This window comes from Carcharhinus amblyrhynchos, chromosome 2 (genome assembly GCF_965287045.1).
Source record: "Carcharhinus amblyrhynchos chromosome 2, sCarAmb.v2.hapA, whole genome shotgun sequence".
Classification (NCBI taxonomy): domain Eukaryota; kingdom Metazoa; phylum Chordata; class Chondrichthyes; order Carcharhiniformes; family Carcharhinidae; genus Carcharhinus; species Carcharhinus amblyrhynchos.
Genome location: NC_137325.1, coordinates 120191832 through 120208195, shown reverse-complemented (window position 1 = coordinate 120208195; position 16364 = coordinate 120191832). Strand labels below are relative to the sequence as shown.

General features: G+C 42.6%; 1 protein-coding gene across 1 annotated transcript in view; it reads left to right on the top strand.

The window, feature by feature from the left end:
• Positions 1–2303: 2303 nt before the first annotated feature.
• LOC145358223 (kinesin-1 heavy chain) overlaps positions 2304–16364 on the top strand; it is a 122305-nt gene continuing 108244 nt past the window's right edge. Inside the window, exon 1 of the mRNA XM_080212059.1 lies at positions 2304–2652. Within this exon, the coding sequence (XP_080068185.1) occupies positions 2527–2652 (126 nt within the window). The 5' untranslated portion in view covers positions 2304–2526. The remainder of the gene's footprint in view (positions 2653–16364) is intronic.

The window sequence follows — 16364 nt, the reverse complement described above, 5'->3', positions numbered from 1 at the left end:
TGGTTTGAGTGATGGACTGGGCTACGTTCACGACCCTTTGTAGTTTATTAGTCTTGGACAGAGCAAGAGCCATACCAAGCTCTGATACAACCAGAAAGAATACTTTCTACAGTGTATCTGTAAAGGTTAGTGAGAGTCATAATGAAAATGCCAAATTTCTTTAGTCTCCTGAAAATGTAGAGGTGTCGGAATGGAGGGACCAGGATAGGCTGTTGGTAATCTAGACAACTAAAAACTTGAAGCTCTCAACCATTTCTACTTCTTCCCCATTGATGTAGACAGGGGCACATCCTCCACCACGGTTCCTGAAGTCGATGACCATCTCCTTCACTTTGTTGACACTGAGGGAGAGATTATTGTCATCACACCAGTTCACGAGATTCTGTTTCCTGTAGTCTGTCTCATCATTGTTTGAGATTCAATGCACCACACTGGTGTCATCAACAAACTTGAAAATCGAGTTGGAGGGGAATTTGGCCACAGAGTCATAGGTGTATAAATAGTAAGGAGCTGAAGACACAGCTCGTGGAGCACCAGTGTTGAAGATGACTGTGGAGTGTTGTTGCCTATCCTTACTGATTGCAGTCTGTGGTTAGGAAGTCTAGGATCCAACAAAAACAAAGAACAAAGAACAACCCAGCACGGGAAACAGGCCCTTCGGCCCAACGAGCCCGCGCCGCCGCATCCTCCTACACCTACCCTGCCCTGCGTGTATGTCGCAGAAGGAGGAGCCAAGCCCCAGTCCACGGAGTTTGGAGATGGATTTTGTAGAATAATGGTGTTGAAGGCTGAGCTGTAGTCAATAAATAGGAGTCTGACATATGTGTCTATTACCTAAGTGTTTCAGGGTTGATTGTAGGACCAGGCAGATGGCATCTGTGGTGGACCTGTTGCAACAGTAGGTGAACTGTAGTGGCTCCAAGCAATCTGGGAGACCGGAATTGATTCATGCCATGACTAACCTTTTGAAGCATCTAATGATGAATGTCAAAGCTATAATCATTAAGGCAAGCTGCCTGGCTTTCCTTTGATACTGGACGATGGTCGTCTTCTTGCAATAGGTAGGAATCTCAGATTGTTCAAAAGAGAGGTTGAATACTCCCGCCAGCTGGTTGGTGCAGGATCTGAGTGCTCATCCAGGTACCCCATCCAGTCCAGGTGCTTTCTGTGGGTTGACTTTCAAGAAGGCTGCTTTTGTCTCCTTTTGCTCTGCAATAATTCTCCGATTGTGATCCCTGGGGTGGATAACCTTCCATGATTGTCCCAGCTGGAAATTTATATTTAATATCCTAGTCACTGTTGTGCACAAGTGGTAAATTATGGGAGCATAAAAACATTTCATTTCATCAACAATTTGTTTATTAGTTATAGAGGTATTAGAAATGGAGGGTGGGAAGTAATTTTTTCACTGGGTGGAGCAGTCATAACGTGGAGATGCTGACGTTGGACTGGGGTAAACACAGTAAGAAGTCTCACAACACCAAGTTAAAGTCCAACAGGTTTATTTGGTAGCAAATGCTACTAGCTTTTGGGGCTCTGCCCTTTCATCAGGTGAGTCGGACTTTAACCTGGCGTTGTGAGACTTCTTATTGGAGCAGTCATAGGCAGGAATTCATATGATGAAACCTCCATCATATGTGCAATCAGTACTAGCAGCCCTGTTAATTATCCAGGGTTGATTTGAATGTGGTCAGTTGACTTGCTTCATTATTGTTTTGCCTCTTGTTCAGGGTGGGTCAGAGGCTGGGTGTGCACAGAGTTGTGACAGTACAGTGGCTCACGTGACTGAGCTGCCTACTCTCGCCACTGTCAGCGCGATAAAGTCTCGCGATATTCGGCTCCGGATGATATCACCTGCTTCCTCGCCCTCACATTCTCTTACCCACAAGGCCAAGCGGTGGCGGTTCCTGGTGACAGGAATCGCCTCCTTTCAAATCACATATTATTAGTTACTCCTTTCTTCCTTGCTTTTCACGAGGAAATTGTCTTCGTATAAGTCCTTCAGAGCAAAGCACGGACTATACCAGTGATTTCTTTCCCGCTCCTCTTTGACAGCCAACCTTCCGACCTGTTCGGCAGCCGGGGCAGGGGGAAAAAACAGTGCAGACCGCGCACGCGCGGTGTGGCAGCGAGCGGGCGGAGGAGCCGCGCGGAGTTCATCGGCAGATGTGACGTGGGGGCCCGCCCCCTTTGCCCCTCGCTCCGCCCCTCCGCGCGTGCGCGCTGCGTGAGGAAAGCGAGGCCGCGGCTGCGAGACGGGAGAAGTTCGCCGGTTTAATGGCCGCCATGTTGGATCGGAAGTGAAGTGAAAAAGGAGAGAGAGAGCGGAAAAAAACCTTACCCCCCCCTAGAAACTCGCCGTCAGGAACGGGAGTCGGCATTCCAGGGGTCGCCGGAGAAACATCATCTATCGATCAAGGCGGGCGAAAGAAGCGAAGCTGTTGGTGGGGGCTCTGGCGGTTGGGGGGGAAGTTTAATTTGTATTTTATTGAAAAATTCCCCCCCCAATACAATAAAAACAGGACAATGGCGGACCCGGCAGAGTGCAGCATAAAAGTGATGTGCCGTTTCAGGCCCCTGAATGAGTCTGAGGTCCAACGCGGAGATAAATATATCTGCAAATTTCAAGGGAATGAAACCGTGTCGGTCGGGGTGAGTGTTTTTCTTCTTCTGGCTACTTGTCTTTCTGAAGCCAGATCCTTTTCGATGATAATTTGCGCGTTAATACAGGCAGTTCAAGTTTGTGCTGAGTGAATCTGTCGCTAAAATCGGACGCAACGTGAGACTGAAAGGGGCTGGGGCTGTAAAATATAGTACATTCATCTGTCAAGGCGTCTCCCCAAGTGCGGCTGTTGTTTAAAAACTTCTCCCAGGTCGTCTCCTGCCTTAACTCTGTTTTATATTTACAGTAGAAATCATGATGTATTTTCACTGCCGAAATATTGGAAAATGCCACGTCTTAGTTGGAGTGATCATAGAGTATAGAGTAGGGTGTGGATATTTTAAATTGACGAAAATCCTCTGCGTAATTCTTAACGCTTGAGGCGAATAGGACGAGCCCTAAGTTGACATTTGGGAATGATCTTAATACTTTTTGGGAAGGGGGTAGGAACAATAATTATTATAGTTCAATGTAGTACACACCTCTCAATAACGAACTCGAGCTTTTTTAAGAAGGTAACTCATTTGTGTGTTGGTGGATCAGAATTTGAAGTCAACTTGGTAGTTATTTTGAGTTGCATTCAAATTGAGATTATCCTAATCGAATGATATATGACAAAGTTGCAAGCTGGAACTAGCTCAGGTATAAAACTACTCTGGTTTTGACTTCTCCATCCTGAAAGCTGGGGAGTATTTTAGGAGATGAGATATTAATACTAGTTTATGAAATATTTTAAACTTTTGATTTATAAATTATTTAATAGCTAACAACTTGTAAGTGTTAGTAAACACTGACCTTTGTATTTTTTGAATTGATTTATTGTGCAAGTATGCTGACAAGAATTGTCATGTGGGAATTTTCAAGCTTGACCTCTAATATTCCTTATGTAAAATTTCTTCAAAATCCCTCAAGCATCAGGATTGAGCAGCTATATTCAAGTGGGCAAATAAATACTTCCGATGCATTCTGACTAGAATTTCATGTTTCCTGTAGAAATTTATCATTGGCCTGGAAAGCAAAGGCTGGCTAAGTAGATAAACTGCTCTTGGTAAATTTCTTGACTGAAATCCTCATGGGAATTAATGATCGATTAATTTCTTGATCTTTTGCAGTTATGAATTTACTTCAGTTGATATAGAAAATAATGTAAACACTGTTCATTTTTATGGAAATTGGTGCTGTTTAAAAGTCCCTTATTGATCCAGTTCTAAAATTATGAATTAGTATGCAAACCACAACCCCAGTTTTATGTGAAATGGCATTAATTTAATGCCTTCTGTAATTCTCAAAAACCCTCACTTAATTCTCAAGAAAATGTATGCTCTACACAATGCATGGTCTGGAGAGTTGAAAGGCTTTATGCTACCTCTGACCTAATCAGTGGAAACCTAAGTGACACTAACTTTGTACAGTACTTTTATATTGATTTATGTAATTGAAAAGCTGTATGTGTGGGCAGTTCTATTGAAAGAGGACAAATTAATATGCATTCAAAGAAATGAAAGCACAATATTTAATAGCCAGAGCAAATTTCTTATTTTCTTTCCGGTTAACCCAAATCCAGTATATATATTCACCTCTTCCTGTCACATGGCAGAATTTTCATACAAGGAGGAGCTGTCAATTAAGCAGCCTAATAACATAAAAACCTAAGTAGCCATAAACTAGTCAAAACTAATAAGGTAGCAGAATAAAGACACCCCAAACTGACAACAGCTGCATAGACATGAGAAAAAATTGCATATTCCATCTCCAGCAGTTCAAGAAAGCAGAGTTTTTCTCTAATTGGCTTATTATGTAAAGTAGCGTAATACATCAAGGGGCCAGTGTTCAGCCGTCTGAAACATGTTCTAAAAGATATGTGGAAATATGAACATTGGAAAACAGGCGTCATGTGTATATTTAATGGTGAAAAATCAATGTTTAAATCTTGCCCGAACATTTTAATTGACTTGCTTCAAAATAATATCCAATGAAGGAAGTGAATGTTTATCTCGGTAATCTTAGGGAGAGGAAGAAGAGCTATGGGACTCTATAGAGAGCGGCCATCCATAAAGCCTCCACAGGAACCCTCCCAAAGTTTTGTCACCTTCTAATTTGGAAATAGTCCCCACGTGCAAATCATTTATAGATTATGAATAGCTGGGGCCTCAAGCATTGATCCTTGAGGTAGTCTGCTAGTTAATTTGAAAATTACCCATTTACTGAGTCTTTTCTCTCCATCTGTTGGTTCTCAATACGTGACAGTTATATTTATCTCATCCCAATTGCTCTAATTATGTTTACAGACCTCTTGTACGGGATCTTATCAAAAGCTTTCTGAATATCTAATGGTATTAGTTGTTTAAATGGTAGCCATTGCCTGTATGCCGTTACACTTTTTGGTGCAGTTTCCTTTGTTTAAATTTAAGATCCTAATTTCTGATGGAATCATAGAATCCTTATAGTGCAGAAGGAGACCATTTGCCCTGTCTAGTCTGCACTGACAACAATCCCATCCAAGGCCTGTCACCCTGACACTGAGACAATTTAGCACAATCACTCCATCTAACTTGCACATCTTTGGACTGTGGGAGGAAACTAGAGGAAGTCCATGTGGACACGGGGAGAAAGTGCAAACTCCACACAAAACTGACAAGGCTGAGATTGAACTCGAGTCCCTGGTGCTGTGAAGCAGTAGTGCTAACTACTGTGCTACCAGTTGTATGGTGTTGTATTATGGCAACTCTTTCCTACAGGCTCATTTAAAACAAAATTATTAATTAGCCTTTTTTCATTGCACAATACTGAAATTCCCTAATTAGTTCCTCAATGTACTGCTGTAGAGTGTCATCTCCCATTCATTCCAAGAATTTGTCCTCCACAGCATTAACACTAATTAGGTTTACTCAGTCTTCATGTAGATTGAATTCTCCTTTTTTCTCCACCCTTGGTTTGTGCTCATATTAGGAATTGGGACTCCAGTGTAATTTTATGGAAATTGGAATTGCTAAATACTCAACGTATTATCTCCAAATTTGCAGTTGATACAAAGTTGGGTGGGAGGATGAGCTGTGAGGAGGGTGCTGAGATGCTTCAGTGAGATTTGGATGGGCTGAGTGAGGTGGGTATAATCATGGCAGATGCAGTATAATGCGGATAAATCCATTTCAGTAGCAAAAGTTATTTGGTGTAAATTGAGAGAGGTGGATACTCAGTGAGATCTTGGTGTCCTCGTGCATCAGTTGCTGAAAGTAAGCATGCAGGTACAGCAGGCAATAAGAAGGCAAGTTGTATATTGGCCTTCATAGCAAGAGCATTTGTCTACATAAATAGGGATGTTTTACTATAATTGTTCAGGGTGTTGGTGAGGCCACACCTGGAGTATTGTGTGCAGTTTTGGTGCCCTGATCTGAGGAAGGATGATCTTGCTTAGAGAGGCAGTGCAGCAAAGGCTTGTGAAGATGATTCCTGGGAAGACAAGTCTATCGTATGAGGAGAGACTAAGTTGGTTAGAATTGTATTCATTGAAGTTTAGAAGTGTGAGAGGCAATCTCATAGAAACTTAAAATTTCAACAGGATTAGACAAGGTAGAACTAGAGGTCATAGTTTGAGGGTAAGGAGTTATCGGTTTAGGACTCGGGTGAGGAGAAATTTCTTCACCCAGAGAGTGGTGCAGGAATTCACTACCACAGAAAATAGTTAAGGCCTAAACACTGAGTTCAAAAAGATATTAGCTATAGCTGTTGGGGCTAAAGGGATCAAGGGATGTGGGGGGGGTGGGGCAGCATCAAGATATTGATTTTGATGATCAGCCATGATCAAAATTAATAGCCGAGCAGGCTCAAAGGGTCGAATGGCCTACTCCTGCTTCTATTTTCTGTGTTTCTATTCTTTGGATGAAACGTTAAAGCTCGGACCTGTTGTCAGTTTGTTCAGTGGAGGATAAAAAGATGTTAGTTCAAGAATTGCCCGGACTAAATTTTCTCCTTTTAAAGCAAAGTGGTTAACACAGCTGCCTCACAGTTTCGGGGATCTGGGTTCGATTCCAGCATTAAGTGACTGTGAGGAGTCTGCATGTTCTCCCAGTGGGTGCTCTGGTTTCCCCCCACAGTCCAAAGATGTACAAATTAGGTGGATTAGCGGGATAAATAAATGGGGTTACAGGATAGTGTGGGATGCTTTTGGAGAGTCAGTGCAGGCCCGATGAGCTCAATGGCCTCCAGTACTGCAGGGACACTATGGGCCTCACTTTACCAATTGGAGGCTAAGGCTAAGGGCCGGAATCCTCGTTCCAGCGCGCCGATACACTTTTTGCCAGCACCGATCCGAACCACACTGTGGGTGGGGCTTAGCCCACCTGCTGGAACGATTGGAGCCCTGAACACCAGAGATCCATCTGAGCCCGCGCCGAGGGATGGGGGTGTGGCGATGGTGGTTAGCGGGGGGGGTCTGCGAAGGGTATTCGAGGAGGATGGGCTTCAGAGATTCCCCTGCAGAATAAGAATTGGCTTCAGATTTTTATTCTGCAGGTTGATAACAGGGCGGATCTGGAACAGATCTGAAGAAGGTAAAGTGGGATTTAGCAGTAGAGTTGGGCGCACGGTTCATTAGATCGATTTTAAATACACGCTAATGCATTTAAATCGTTGAGCTGCCCAATTTGGGACGTGGACCAGATCCGGGCCCCAAACAGGTGTCGGTAAAGGCGCGATCTGCTCGGATTCAGGTGCAGATCGCGTTAAAGGCCCGACACCTGAATTTACCAAGATTTCGCGCCTTTTGTTTGGTAAAATCGGGCCCTGTGATTTATCAAAAACTGATTAACTTACTATTGTTCCATCTTGTGTAGCAGTCATTGCACTTTGTAGTTTAACCCTGTGAAGTTGTTCAAAAGTGTAAAGTCACTTTGCAACTTTTGATCTTATTTGATTTATTGTCAAGTATTGAGGTATAGCGAAAAGTATTGTTTCTTGTGTGCTATAGACAAAACATACCATTCATAGTATATAGGGAAGAAGGAGAGGAGAGGGTGCAGAATATAGTGTTACAGTCACAGCTGGGGTCTGGAGAAAGATCAGCTTAATACATGGTAGGTCCATCCAAAAGAAGATGATCTTTAGTTGGTTGGTATGTGTTCTCAGACTTTTCTGTATTTTTCCTGCTGGAAGGACATACTTAAACTTGGTACACGAAGTAGTTGATGGGAAATGTTAAATGTGCTTTTTGCACAATTTTATGTGCCAACTCCACCTGAAAGCAAGGTTTTGCTGTCCTTGGTTTTTGAAACTTCTTCAAACTTGTTTGTTCTTTCCACTGTTGCATGTTTTCATATGAAATTATTGGAATGTTTTGCATTGACTTGTTCTGAAATATGGACCCTGAAGCTTTTGAAACTTTTTTGTTTTCTACTCCTGCAATTACACAGTTACAGCAAGCCATGCAATGAATATGGAAGAAGACCATTTTACCCATTATAGCTTATCTAACACAGTATTGTAGTTCACCTCATCAACCAACCTAGAAGTCATTTCCAACTGTTGTTCTTGCTGCATTTACACAAGAACTGTTAAAAATTTCTCTTTCTGTGAAATGGTACCCATCATCTTTGGCCTACTGTACAGTTTGCTCCAAAGTAGTTGCCTTGATTTAAGCTAGTTACTTTCTCATATAACAATGTGAAAGCCCTCTCAGTTATTCCCATTTATTTGGGATTTCTAGCATTGACCACTGATTCGTGTGGTTGAATAACTCATTCTGTTCTAGACTTTAGTGTGCTTGGCGGATAGCAATTAATTCTTTTGATTCATAATATACTTTATTGGTTGATGTTGCTCACGTCAAGTTCCATTTCAATTGCATAGGGTTCTGCAATTTTTTTAAGGATCAAATTATACAGTTGCAGCCAATTTTCCTTCCTGTGAAAACTATTTAAGAACATAAGAACATAAGAAATAGGAGCAGGAGTAGGCCATCTGGCCCTTCGAGCCTGCCCCGCCATTCAATAAGATCATGGCTGATCTGTCGTGGCTCAGTTCCACTTTCCCGCCCTCTCCCCATAACCCTTAATCCCCTCTCTTATCAAAAACCCATCAACCCGCTTCTTAAAAATATTTAGCGAGGCAGCCTCCACCACTTCAACGGGCAGAGAATTCCAGAGATTCACCACCCTTTGAGTGAAGAAGTTCCTCCTCAACTCCGTTCTGAACCGCCCCCCCTTTATCTTGAGGCTGTGCCCCCTAGTCCTACTGTCTTTTTTGAGCGGGAAGAGTCTTTCCACCTCTATCCTATCCATCCCATTCATCATCTTATACGTCTCAATGAGATCTCCCCTCATTCTTCTAAACTCTAACGAGTACAAGCCTAGTTTATTCAGCCTCTCCTCATAGCTCAACCCCCTCAACTCCGGTATCAGCCTAGTAAACCTCCTCTGCACTCCCTCCAAGGCCAAAATATCCTTGCGCAGGTGCGGCGCCCAAAACTGCACACAGTACTCCAGCTGCATGCAATTCAGTCCAATGGCATTGGGGCAACCTCATGTCTTGGAGCTTGATTGTCCCTTGTCATAATCTCTGGCACATGACTCTTTAAAACTTGGATTTCGAATTATCCCAAACTGTTTGAATATTCCAATTTGGTTCCAATAAATTCCTACCTGACCAGAGCATAGTATAGTTCCAACTTTTTTTTTCTTTTATCATTCCGTTTTCTTGAATAGCTGATTTTCATTGAAACAACAACCATTTCCACTTGAGCCCATTCATCTCTTTTATTACTTCAAAGTTTGAAAAGGTCATCATAGATTATTGCATTTTGTTAGAAAATTAGGCAGTACAGACCAGTCTTACCTTTTCATGTAAGTGCTCAATGTTTTTGTTGGCACTGAATAGTTGGCACTGAGTAGTTGGTAGGCCAAAGTGGATTAATCTATTTCACAGCCTGCTATTGGATTATTTCTGTGATTTTCATACTGATAGTTGTGCAGTTTAATTTTAAAAACTCAATACATCGTGAGGACTTTACAACTTGCATGCTACAAAGTTATGAGATTTCTGTGATTTAGCAAAAGATTAGTTTATATTCATTCACAACATTAATAAGTAAGAATGTTTCGCCCCCTTTAATAACCATTTGTTGCACAGTAAATATCAGACTAACTACCTGATTGCTAACTGGGTTACATTGAAATGATTTATTTTCAATACATTCATGGGATGTGGATGTTGCAGGCCAGGCCAGCATTTATTGCCCTTAAGGTGCTGATGAGCTGTCAGCTTGAACCACTGCAGTCCATGTGATGTAGATACTGCTGTTAGGATTTTAGGCAAATGACAATACAGTTCCAAGTCAGAATGGCAGAGGAACTTGTGTTCCCACATGTCTGCTGCGCTTCTTCTAGATGGCAGTGTTAGTGAGTTTGGAAGGTGCCCGCTCAGGAGGCTTGGTGAGTACCTGCAGTGAATCCTGCAGATGGTTTGCACTACTGCCACTGTGCATTGGCGCTAGTGGGAGTTGATGTTTTTTGGAGTTTCAACTGACTGTTTTTCCCTGGATGGTATCAAGCTTCTTGTACTATTGGAGCAGCACTAATCCAGGTATGTTGAAAGAATCCCGACTCTCTTGTAGATGGTGGATGGGCTTTGGAGAGTCGATAAGTGAGTCACTCACCACAGGATTCCTAGCCTCTGATTTGCTCTTGTGGACACAATACGACACAGTATTTGTATGGCTAGCCTAGTTCACTATCTGGTTGATGGTAACCCCCTCCAGGATGTTGATGGTTGGAGATTCAGTGATGGTGATGCCATTGAATGTCAAGAGACAATGGTCAGGTTCCCTCTTGTTGGAAATAATTATTCCCTGGCACTTTGCCACTTGTCCAAGTCCAGACCTTGCTGCGTTTAAATGCAGACTGCCTCGGTATCCAAGGAGTTGCATATGTTGCTGAACATTGTGCAGTCATTAGTGAACATCTCCACATCTGACCTTTTATGATGGAGGGATAGCCACTGATGAAGCAGCTGAAGATGTTTGGACCTATTCACTCGCCTGAGGAACTTCTGCAATGATGTCCTTTATTCAGTGTGACTCCAACCAATTGAGAATTTCCCCTGATTCTCATTCATTCCAGTTCTGCTAGGGCTCCTTGATGCCACACTCAGTCAAATGCTGTCAAGGGTAGTGACTCTTGCTCCACCTCTGAAGTTTAGTTGTTTTGTCCATATTTGGATGAAACAGCTTATGGTCTTATTTGAATCAAGGCTGTATTGAGGTCAGAAGCTGAGTGATGCCAAATCTGGGTTCCGCCTGGGTCAGTGAACAGGCTATTGCTAAGTAAGTTCTGCTTGATAGCATTGTTGACCCCTTCCATAATTATATCAATGATCAAGAGTAGGCTGATGGGATGGTAATTGACCACGTTGGACTTGTCCCACTCTGTGTACAAGACATACAGAGTGATTTTCCACATTGCTCGGCAGATGCTATTGTTGTAGCTATACTGGAACAGTTTGGCTAGGGGTATGGCAAGTTCTGGAGCATCGTTTCAGGACCCGTAGTCTTTGCAGTATCCAGCATTCTATCACGTAGAATGGATCGACTCAGCTGAAGCTTCGCATTTGTGATGCTGGGGACCTCTGGAGGAGGACAACGTGAACCATTCAATTGACAATTGATTTGATTTATTGTTACATGTGTTATTATACAGTGAAAAGTATTGTTTCTTACAAGCTATAGAAACAAAGCATACCGTTCATAGAGAAGGAAACTAGAGAGTGCAGAATTTAGTGTTATGGTCGTAGCTGACGTGTAGAAAAAGATCAACTTAATGCAAGGTAGGTCCATTCAGAAGTCCAACAGCAGCACAGAAGAAACTCTACTTGAGTCGATGGGTATATGATCTCAGACTTTTGTATCTTTTTTCCCCAAGGAAAGAAGGCGGAAGAGAGAATGCCTGGGGTTTGTGGGCTCCCTAATTATGCTGGCTGCTTTGCCGAGGCAACAGGAAGTGTAGACAGTCAGTGGATGAGAGGCTGGCTGGTTTGTGTGATAGATTGGGCTACATTCACAACCTTTTGTAGTTTCTTGTGGTCTTGGGCAGAGCAAGAGCCATACCAAGCTGTGATGTAACCAGAATGAGTGCTTTCTATGGTGCATCTGTAAAAGTTGGTGAAAATTGTAGCTGGCATGCCAAATTTCCTTCTTTTTAAGAAAGTTGAGACATTGGTGGTTTTCTATATAGTCGGCACGGGCAGACCAGGACAGATTGTTGATGATCTGGATTCCTAAAAATTTTAAGCCCTCAACCATTTCTACTTCATATCCGTTGATGTAGACAGCGGCATGTTTTCCAATACACTTCCTAAGTCGCTGACAATCTCCTCTGACATCGAGGGAGTGATTTTTGTCATTACACCAATTCGCCAGATTCTCTATCTCACTCTTGTACTGTGTCTCATCACTGTTGGAGATGCAATCCACTACCCAATTATTAAATGGCCCAATTGTTACAAATGCTTCAGTCTTTTGCATTTAATTTACTATACATCCTAATCATAAAGGGGTATTTATGGATTTGCCGCCTCCAGTGAGTTGTTGCATTGTCCACCACAATTCATGACTCCAGAGCTTAGATCTGATCGTTTGGTTGTGGAATAATCTGGCTTTATAAGCTCTCTAATGTAAATTCATTCAAAGATGTTAATAGTCATAACAAATATATAACTAGTTTGGATTAGTTTTATAACTTTGTTCCGAGACAAAGTTATCATTTTGATAAATTGTGTGTTTGGGATATTGCTAGAGAAGCAATACTATTTTTGTGTGGAAATTTTAGGGCAAATACCAGCTGAAATCCCACAGCACATTGTATTCTAAATGACTGAGGATGTAATTTCATTTTTAAAAACTGCCTGTGGAACTTTACAATATTTGTTTTCACCAAATATCATTGTCACTCACTCTTTAATGGTAGTAATGGAGCTGATAGTAATTTGATTTCTACATTGCAGACTGGGAGTTTTGGTGCTTTGTTTGAAATGGTTGATTTACCCTACATCATTACATGTCCATGCATTGCTTCTGATTTATTTTTGAATTCATCAAGGTCAGTGATGTCAGTGTTGGAAAGTGAAACACTTGGCACCCAGTGCTCCTGCTGTCATTTTGAGGTCAGGTCCAGCATGGTCTAAATAAAGCATTCTCAATTATGTCTGAATATTGACAACAGACGAGCACCGAATGCGCTGTTATAGCATTTGTGATTTGCATAGAAGCCATTCTTGTGACCTATCAGCACAGTGGTAAGCACTGCTACCTCCACTGTGTGCCAGGGACCTGGGTTCGATTCCCGGCTTGAGTCACTGCGGAGTCTGCATATTAAGAACATAAGAACATAAGAAATAGGAGCAGGAGTAGGCCATCTAGCCCTTCGAGCCTGCCCCGCCATTCAATAAGATCATGGCTGATCTGTCGTGGCTCAGTTCCACCTTCCCGCCCTCTCCCCATAACCCTTAATCCCCTCTCTTATCAAAAACCCATCAACCCGCGTCTTAAAAATATTTAGCGAGGCAGCCTCCACCACTTCAACGGGCAGAGAATTCCAGAGATTCACCACCCTTTGAGTGAAGAAGTTCCTCCTCAACTCTGTTCTAAACCGCCCCCCTTTTATCTTGAGGCTGTGCCCCCTAGTCCTACTGTCTTTTTTGAGCGGGAAGAGTCTCTCCACCTCTATCCCATCCATCCCATTCATCATCTTATACGTCTCAATGAGATCTCCCCTCATTCTTCTAAACTCTTCATTATTTGTGACACCAATAAATAAACTTATGTAGCCAATGTACAAATGTTCAAGTTTCCTTTTGAGAGCCATTGGTAAAGAGAAACTCATTGATTTCAACTAAACCAGTGTATTTGATTCATTATTGTCACATGTATTGGGATACAATGAAAAAGTATTGTTTCTTGCGCATTATACAGACCAAACATACAGAGAGGGTGTAGAACATAGTGTTACAGTCATAGCTAGAGTGCAGAAAAAGTTCAGCTTAATATATGGTAGAGCCATTCAGGAGTATGATGGCAGCAGGGAAGAAGCTGTTCTTAAGTCGGTTGGTACATGACCTCCGACTTCTGTATCTTTTCCCCAACGGAAGAAGGTGGAAGAGAACATCTCTGGGGTGCATGGCGTCCTTGATTATGCTGGCTGCTTTTCTGAGGCAGTGGGAAGTGTGGATGGAGTCAGTGGACTGGAGGCTGGTTTGTGTGACAGACTGGACCACGTTCACAACCCTTTGTAGTTTCTTGCAGTCTTGGTCAGAGCAGGAGCTATACCAAACTGTGATATAACCAAAAACAATGTTTTCTGTGGTGCATCTGTAAAAGTTGGTGAGAGTCATAGTGGACAGCCTCCTGAGAAAATAGAGGCATTGGTGGGCTTTCTTAACTAAACATTGGCATTGACGTCCAGCACAGGTTGTTAGACATCTAGATCTGGACATCTAGAAAGTAGAACCAGGGCAGTATGGTGCACCGTGGTTATCGCTGCTGCCTCACAGCACAAGTTCAAATCCAGCCTTGGGTTGCTGCCTGCGTAGAGTTTGCATATTCTCCCTATGTTTGTTTTGGTTTCCTCTGGGTGCTCTGGTTTACTCTCACAATCCTAAGATTTGCAAGTTAGGTTAATTGGGTGTGCAAAATTGCCCCTTAGTGTCGGGCACTAACAGGCCAAATACATGGGGTTACGGGGATACAGGGCCTGGGAAGGATTGTTGTCGGTGCAGGCTTGAATGGCCAAGTTGCTGCCTTCTGTGCAGCATGGATTCTATTCTATGAAACTTGAAGCTGTCGACCATTTGCACTTCATCACTTTTGACGTAGACAGGGACATGTCCTCCACTACGCTTCCTTAAGTTGATAACCATCTCCTTTGTTTTCCTGTCATTGAGGGAGAGATTATTGTCGTCCCACTATTTCACCAGATTCTCTACCTGTTTCCTGTACTCCATCTCATAAAATCATACAATTCCTACAGTGCAGAATGAGGCCATTTGTATCATTGATTTTGCACCAACCCTCGGACAGAGCATCCCACCCAGGCCCAGTCTCTGGAACCCCACATATTTACTCCACCAGTCCCTCTAACTGACACATTTTGGGACATTAAGGGTCAATGTAGCATGTTCAATCTACCTAACCACCTATGTCCAACTATGTTTGGAAGGAATACAGATCAGATGCTCGGAGAGCTGGATAATTACTCATTACCAGAGAGCTTGTGATTTTTTTTGTTTCTAAATGAAGATTTCCCCTGGGGCTTTCGATAAGGTTGATTGACAGTCATGTTATAACGTGGTTAATATTGTTTGAGATGAGACCAACTGCAATGATGTCATCAGCAAATTTGAAAATGGAGTTAGAATGGAATTTGGCCACACACTTAGTGTATCAATATAGTAAGGGGATGAGGAGACACCCTTATGGGGGCACAAGTGTTGAGAATAATCATATAGGAGATATTGTTGTCTATCCTTCCTTATTGTGGTCAGTGGGTTAGGAAATCTAGGATTGAGTTGAAGTGGGAGGGGCTGAGCACTAGGCCACAAGAGTTTGAAAATGAGTTCTTTTGGGTTAATGGTTTTGAAAGCTGAGCTGTAATCTATAAATAGGAGTCTGATATATGTGTTCTTTTTATCCAGGGTTGAGTGTAGGGCCAGCATGATGGCATGTGTTTGTGGAGTTATTGTGGTGTAGGCAAACTGTAATAGATCCAAGCAACCTTGGAGACTGAAGTTGATGCATGCCATGACTAACCTTTCAAAGCACTTCATAAATGAAGGACAGCAGAGACACTGGGTAGTAGTCATTAAGGCATGCTGCCTTTCTTTTCTTTGGTACAGGGATGAAGGCTGCCTTCTTGAAGGTAGAGATCACAGATTGGTGTAGGGAGAGGTTAAAATTATCTGTGCATACCTCCGCCAGCTGATCTTCGCAGGATCTGAGTATTATTCTGGGTACCCCATTCGGGGCAGTCGCTTTCGTGGGTTAACTTTCAAGAAAGCTGATCTGACGCCTGCACTGGTGACCTCACATACCGCTTTGGCTAAGGCTTCGGGGACAGGTGACATCCTCTCGCTGACTTCTTGCTCAAAATGGACATAGAATGTTTTGCACTCATCGGGGAGAGGTGCATAGTTGCCAACGATTTTACATACCTTCACCTTGTAGCCTATTATGTTGTGTCAACCTTGCCATAATCGGGTGTTCATGTGGCTAGCCTGGGACTCTAGCTTGGTCTGGTATTGTTTCTTGACATTTTTGATTCTCTGTAGATTGTATCTGGATTTCTTCTTTAGATCAGAGTCACCTAACTCGAATACCTGAGATCTGGACTTAAGTAAGCTGTGATGTTCCTGTTCATCCATGGTTTCCGTTTGGGAAATGCATGGTTTGGCTTTTTGGCGCTCAGTCTTCTACGCAGTTACTGATGAAGTCTGTTATTGTTGTGGCGTATTCATTCAGGTTAGTTGCTGAGTTCTTGAATAGCATCATCCCTAGATGTTACATGATGAACATGCTGTGGAGTCATGGTACTGCACATCAGTTTAGTATTTGGATTTTTCAACCACTTTGTATCTAAGTAATAGATCTGGAAGCAGTTATCAGCATTTATGTATCACCTTATCACATCCTCAGACCAACCTAAAGTGACCTTCTTGAGAACCA